The sequence below is a fragment of the Sinocyclocheilus rhinocerous genome, unplaced genomic scaffold (genome assembly GCF_001515625.1).
Source record: "Sinocyclocheilus rhinocerous isolate Xijiao unplaced genomic scaffold, SAMN03320098_v1.1 scaffold2660, whole genome shotgun sequence".
Lineage (NCBI taxonomy): Eukaryota > Metazoa > Chordata > Actinopteri > Cypriniformes > Cyprinidae > Sinocyclocheilus > Sinocyclocheilus rhinocerous.
Window position 1 is genome coordinate 353,216 of NW_015630549.1, and position 7,542 is coordinate 360,757.

Genomic DNA, 7,542 nt, shown 5'->3' on the forward strand with positions numbered 1-7,542 from the left:
TTTTTATTTTAGAATTGCTTTATTTTAGAATAAACATTTTATTTTAATACACATTTATTTTAAAAATAAATATTTTAGATATATAAAATAAATATTTAATATTTTATTTTAGAATAAATATATTTATTTTAAAGTAAATCGTTTATTTTGGAATACATTTATTTTGTTTTATTATTTTATTTTATTTCTTTTTTTTAATCATGTGTAATCAGCCAATGTTCTAAAGCCACTTAATTTTTATTAAAGCTTTCCCAAGCTGTTTGCCTGGATTGAATCAGTTTTTGTAAAGGGATTTAAAAGTTGTGTCTAAATTATTTTTATAAATGCAGTTAGTTTACTGTAATATACAGCATAAAGTCAGATATCGATTAGATCAGTCAGATATGAGACACTCTTTCAGAAAGCGGATAACTGAAGTTGGAAAATCTGATTGGATTAGTCACGTTTGAAGCTTTTGTAACAGTCCACAGTCAGACTGATGAACTCTTTTAATTGCCGGAAGAACTATTTATTCAGCTCTTAGAATAGAAGGAGCTATGTTTGTGTATGGCTTGACGACTTGCCTTCATTGTCGGATGACTCATGGTTGGGCTCTGGTGTGCTGCTGCTGCTCTCTGTGTTCTGACTGCAGCTGGACGGCTGGCTGCTCGACTTCCTGTGTTTGCCGTTCACCCGCACCTGAGAAACACATGTCTGTCAGCCAAACACACCCTGAAGGGCCAGCAGGTCACCTACATAAATCCTCCTTTACAGAATACCAGGAACCCTGCGTGACTCACCTTCTGCTGTGCAGCCCAGTTCTGGCTGTAGGAGAAGCTTCTGCGTTGGTGCTGGGATTTCTCTTCTGTCTGGATGATGCCGTCTTTCTCAAACTGCAGCAGACAGCGCTCCGGATCCCACGGCTTCGTGCTGAGAACAGAATCAGGACGAGGAGATTATTAGTTACTGAAATAGTTACACATTTGTGGATTTGTCATTTTTGTTTATTAACAACAACAACAATAAAAAATGCTTGAAAATAAAAGCAACGATTTATACATTTAAAGATTAAAACGTATATTAAAAATAATAAACGAAAATATCGTAATTCATTAAGTATTACTGAATTATAAATTAATGTTCATAAAATATACACAATGTTATATATTATAGCATTTAATAATAATAATAATAAATAATTGTATATTATATATAATAAAATATATAATACAAATTTCTATAAAAAAAAATATATATATATAATAAAAAAAATGCATACAATTTCATATAGTTGTTAATAATATTAATAATATTATATAATTTAAAAATAATGATGATGATGATAATAATAATAACAACATATATTATATTTACAATAATTCATCATGTAATAATATATAATAATGTATTATTTAATAACATAACACTTTATAATGTCACATTAGATAACATTAGTAATTGCCTTAACTAACATCAAAGAGCAATACATTTGTTACATTATTTATTCATCTTTGCTAACATTCATTAACTGTTCATTGTTAACTCACTTCCATTAAATGTTAGCAGATACAACTTTTGATTTTAATAATGTACTAGTAAATGCTAAAAAAAAAAATGAACCAAGATTATTTTTCATCGTTAGTTCACGTTAACTAATGCAGATAACTAATGTTAACTAATGTGACCTTATTGTAAAGTGTTACCAATAAAAAAAATATACGGTTACACTTTATTTTAAGGTGTCCTTGTTACAGTGTGATTATACATTTAAGTACTGAGCGATATTAATTAACTACATGTACTTACTATACGGTTAGGATTAGGGTTACTTGCATATAATTAATTGTTATTACAATAGTACATACATGTACCATGTGTAACAAGGACACCTTAAAATAAAGTGTTATCAAATATACATATACGTCAATGAAAATTAAGGAATTAGTTGATTTTGCTTTAAAGCACATTATATTTCTGTAGCGCTTGTGTATGATAATGAATAAGTGTGCTATTGTGACCGTACTCGGGGTATCTGTAGTGCCACTCATAAGTGTCGCTGTTGAAGGTGAAGAGACGTGGGTTCCAGGGCCGCTCGGCTCGTTCTCGGGCCTCCTGCCGCTGAGCCTCTTCCAGCACAAACTTCTCCTGCGTGGCTCTCATCTGGTCTTTATCCATAATCGCTCTGGTCACATGCTGCCACAGCCTGCAGGAAAACACACCCACAGCTTTCCACTATAAGCTCAACAGCTAATAACAGCCAATATTTTTTAGTCATTACACATTTTTACAGCTCTTTGATGTGGTATAATATAAACCAGAAAGTTCAGGTCATTTTGAATCACGCTTATTTTTTGCAAAGTTGATTTATAGGACAAGATTCAAGAGATTTAAAGGGATAGTTCACCCAAAAATGAAAATGTGATGTTTATTTTTGTGGTTTTGACTGCTTAACATTAGCAGGAGCCACCTGCAACTACATTACATTAACTATTAACAACATTTTGGCAAGCAAAATATAAATTGATAATATTTCATTATTGTACATGTTTTACCAGAGCTTGAGCTTCTGGAGAAAAAAAAATGGAATAGATTTATGAAATAGATTTAGTGGCTTTTACAACAAAAATTGTTTAGAAATAAAAAGCAATAACTGATCAATTTTAAGATTAAAATATAAAATATATAAACATTACCTAAAATATATATTTTTTTAGAATTTAAAATCAATACAATTATACAAATATATGTCAATTAAACACACACACACACACACACAATTAATAATTATTAATTTAAAATAATATTAATGTAAAATGTAATACACAATAAAACTATTAAAATAAAAAAACAATGATAACTTTTTTAATAAATTAAAATAAGAAATGCATCAATCATAAATATAGTGCTTAATATTTAATATTAATATGATATAGTAATTTATAATATAAATTATATTAAAAATAAATAAAACAATTAGCAAATGTAAAAATATTATAGTATATAATAAAACATTTTTATAATTTATTATTTACAATATAATAAGATCTTTTATAGAATTATATTAATATAAAATTAGATAAATTACAAAAAGTCAATAAAACAAGTAATTAAAATAAATGTATGGTAAATCACAAATCAAATTGCATATGGCTCATCTATTTTGCAGCACTCTCTTTTCCTGTTGTCTTTTTGGTTATTGGTTTGGTGTTTTGGGTTTGTGCACCTCTCAGACTCGAACACCTCCTGCTGGTCGACCTGCACCACCTGTCTCTTCAGCCGCTGTCTGCGTATGTCTGGACCGGGGTTCCACAGCACCTCCTGCTGGCCCGTCCTCTTCTCAGTCAGGTGCACTTTACTGTCCTGCAGAAAGATTGGGGTTTCAGACAGGTCTGTGAGATCATGTGCTGTCAGCTGCTGTGATAACCTGTGCACTTTCCCCCATAGGGATCAATAAAGTTCTGTCTTAGCTTCTCTTAGCTTTGAAGAGACACTTGATGGTTTAAGTTATCTTCCTGTAAGCTACTGATGAAAAAAAGCCAAACATACATAATACTTAAAATACTTAATGCATATTTCTTTTTTTCTTTTTTTTTTTACATTGTATTATATATTTTTTTTTGTTTTATTTTACAATATGTTTAATTAAAAAATATTTAATTTTTTACTTTAGAAAAAATATTATATATATAATATAATATATATATATTCTTTTATGTAAGTATGTTAAATTATTCTTACCCAGTGCCCGTCTACTGTGGCCAGAACGTCTTCGCCAATACGGATCTTTCCAGAAATCTGGTTAACGTTGCAAGAGCTGCCAAGAAAAGGCTGGAATAGAGAAAAAGACAACAGTTGTAAGATTATAATTTTTTTTTTTAATTATTAAGTTGCATTAATTCAGTTTGGGTTTCCAAAATACCTTCAATTTGAATTCAAGTTCTGTGTAACATTGTGTTTTCTCACACTCAATGGTGATTTTTCCGCCAAGCTCTAATGTCATTGTTCCATACAGAATCCCTGTAAGAACGAGACAATTTACATTTATTAATGTTTCACGAAAACATTAACATTGACAGTTTTATTATTATTTACTCACCTTAATGTCACTGCAAATAACAATAATAATATTAGCATATGATATATATTAAAATAAATGTAAATATTAAATTATATTAAAATATAGCATTTAGTAATATTAATAATAACAAGCTAAATATACTTGTTATAATTAAAATAAAACAATAAAACAACAATAAAACGTAATATTAGTTTTTATAATAAATTATGATTTTTATTTTATATTGTTTGTGTTTTATTTTACATTTTTTATTCCAGACAAAAAATTTTTTTTTTTTTTAACATAATATATTTTATTTTGTTTTAGAAAAACAATAATGTTGACAGCTTTATTATTTAATACGTTGATTATTTGCTTAATGTCATTGAAAATAATAATAAAAATATCAAATAATAATACAAATAGCAAATAATAATACAAATAGCAAATAATAATACAAATATTAGCATATGGTTTTGGAATTAAATGAGGGCAAGTAAATAATGATAAAATAATGTCGTTTTTTTCCCCCCTTGATGATAAAGAATACTTATTATTTATGGGTGTACTATATCTTTAAGGCCTAATTTAAAAATCAGCACATTATTTAATTATGAAACTTAGAGTCCATCACCTTTACAGTGAGCGTATGGCATTGTGATGATATACTCTTCATCTCGAGTCAGAAACAAGAGCCTGGCCTTTCCGTCGAGTATGGCAGACAGCGAGTTCCCTTTAAGAAATCCCACTGAACTTAGAACCAGCATCACATAACAAGAGCACAAAGCTTTTGTATTCAAATCACTGCATGTCTGTATTTGAATTGCAGCATTAACTTTATATACCATAAAACTTGGATTTGGCCAGAATGCTTCCACTAATGCAGAATCCGTCCTTCCTATTGCTGATGTAGAAAGCTGAAACGGGAGGGTGATGAGAAACCTGAAAGTACAAAAGTCAACTGCTTATCACACGAGCTTCTCAGTTTCCATTAATATTACAAACAGAGATTGCCATGTTTACGATGTATGCAGAGGAAGACAGAGTAACCACTACAGACTACAGACATTTAGACAACCGGAAAGTGTCCAAAAACATTGTTTTAAAATGCCACTTGGTTTGATCATCTTTATTTTATTCAATGCAATGTCAGATATTTTAATTGTTACCACTTGATTCTAGAGTCTCACCTGCTCTGCGATGTAAAATGTACAGCTGTCTGTTTGTGGATGCAGCCAGCAGCATCGAAACATCTCTCCTAGAATAGGGTTGTACGGTTTCTTCAGACCCTGAAAGACAAGAAACGCACAATTAGTGTAAATATAAATCATACGCACACCCTTCAGTCAGTTTTTTTTAAAGAAATTAATACATCTATTCAGCAAGGATGCATTAAGTGACAGTAAAGACATTTAAAATGTTACAAAACAAATATCATAATAACAATAATATCAGAAGAAACAAATCAATGCTGTTCTTTTGAACTTTCTATTCATAAAAGAATCCTGAAAAAAATGCATCACTGCAAAAAAAATATGAAGCTAAAAACTGTTTACAGCATTGATAATAAATATTTCATGAGAAGAAAATCATCATAATAGAATGATTTCTGTGACACTGAAGACTGGAGTAATGATGCTGAAAATTCATGTTTATTTTAATTTATAATAATATACATTTTTATTTTATAATAAATACACATTTTATTTTTAGAATAAATATATTGTTTTGTTTTATAATAATAATTATATCGCTTTATTTTAGAATATATTATTTTTTGTTTTATAATAAATACTTTTTTTATTTTAGAATAATTATTGTTTATTCTGTGCTATTCTTTTGAACTTTGAATAGAAATATGAAAAACAATTCCTCATGGTTTCCACAAACATACGAAGCAGCACAACTGTTTTCAACATTGATAATAATAAGAAATATTTGTTGAGCAGCAAATCAGCATATTAGACGGATTTCTGAAGGATCACGTGACACTGAAGACTGGAAAATAATATATTAATAAATTACAAATTGCATTTTAAAATGTATTTTTTAAAAACAATGGTGAGCTTAGGAGACTTCATTAAAAAATGGTGGTGTTTTTATTTGATATCCCAAAATATGCATTAAAAACCATGTATGGAAACTGTGAACTGGCTCATTATTCTCAATCTAAAATGAGCATTTCACCCAACTCGCCTTTGGTTTCTTGTAGAAGCCTGACAGATACCAGCGCAAGACCTGCTTCATCCTGCAGTATGGGCTCTCCTCCATCACAGCCCTGAAACACAAACATATACCATTATCTCTTCTCCAACAAACCCACTGAAAGCGAAAACCGCTAGTCTCAGTAAAGTGCGTCTGCTTGCAGTAGAGATGATAATGAGGTGCTCACTGGGACAGCAGGTCAGCGTGATAGTAGTAATCCGACAGCTTGTCCAGAAATGAACGTGGCTCCAGGATAAACGTTGGCAAAACCACTTTAGACAGGTCCATCCCTGGCCTCAGCTGCTTCAGGAGAGTCCAAATCAAACCCTTATTCTCCTCTGAGACCGTCTCGACCTGGGACGCCTCGCCAACCTATGAAGACAACAGAAAATATACAGTATACAGGGGCGTTTCCTCCGAGTAGGCAAGGGAGGCAAAATATTGGATGAGAAAAAAAAATTTGTAGTACAAAAATAAAACAATGGCAATATTACAAAATATAACATTAAAAAGTGTATAAATCACTTGTTTTTCTAAAGAAACACTGTGCAACAGAGACACCAGCAGGTAAAGCCACAGCAGGAGTCCGCGTCTCTCTCGCCTCCCTTGAGCCCATTGAGTTTTAACAGACCCCCTAAAGCATGCGGTGAGTTTAGTGGGGGGTAATTGAGATGAATGGGGGAAAATCACGTGAGAGGAGGCAATGCCTCCATCACGATATGATTGGATCTGACTGGTTATGTTCGGCTGTGATTGGTTCATGCCATAAATCCCACCTCTTGTGTTCATGCGTGTTCAGCGTTCGCGAATCAGTCTGAATGAACAATATAATGGCATTAATGGGAACTTTAGTAAAGTAAACAACTCACATACTTAGATATAACCACTCTGTTACGTCAAAATAAGACTTGAAATGGCCTGAAAACATGATCTGTGGGAGTTTTTAGTGAGTAATCAGCTTGGTAAAATTTTAAGTAAATCTCTGTGTCTGTGACCAATATTTACCGAGCTTTGATGACTGATGAACTGGATAATTAAAAATAGTTAAAAGTTAACTATTAAAAAGAATAGCTGAACATTATTATTTTGGAATAAATCTAAAATGCTTAAAAACAACTTGATAAGATTCATACTTGGCTTTAAAGCGGTCATATGATGCGATTTCAAGTTTTCCTTTCTCTTTGGAGTGTTACAAGCTGATTGTGCATAGATAAGATCCCTGAAGTTGCAAAGACTAAAGTCTCAAAACCAAAGAGATATTCTTTATCAAAGTTAAGACTCTGCCACGCCCCCCTAAAACG

The 7,542-nt window shown here is 31.1% G+C and overlaps 1 protein-coding gene across 1 annotated transcript in view; it reads right to left on the bottom strand.

Moving 5' to 3' along the window:
• Window positions 1-7,542, bottom strand: part of LOC107740565 (oxysterol-binding protein-related protein 5-like) — an 18,565-nt gene that overhangs the window by 1,657 nt on the left and 9,366 nt on the right. The window contains exons 9-19 of the mRNA XM_016553013.1: window positions 6,429-6,613; window positions 6,233-6,314; window positions 5,227-5,325; window positions 4,882-4,978; window positions 4,671-4,769; window positions 3,899-3,996; window positions 3,718-3,807; window positions 3,203-3,339; window positions 2,003-2,182; window positions 780-909; window positions 564-678 (exon numbers count right to left, since the gene is read on the bottom strand). Of these exons, the coding sequence (XP_016408499.1) occupies window positions 564-678; window positions 780-909; window positions 2,003-2,182; window positions 3,203-3,339; window positions 3,718-3,807; window positions 3,899-3,996; window positions 4,671-4,769; window positions 4,882-4,978; window positions 5,227-5,325; window positions 6,233-6,314; window positions 6,429-6,613 (1,312 nt within the window). The remainder of the gene's footprint in view (window positions 1-563; window positions 679-779; window positions 910-2,002; window positions 2,183-3,202; window positions 3,340-3,717; window positions 3,808-3,898; window positions 3,997-4,670; window positions 4,770-4,881; window positions 4,979-5,226; window positions 5,326-6,232; window positions 6,315-6,428; window positions 6,614-7,542) is intronic.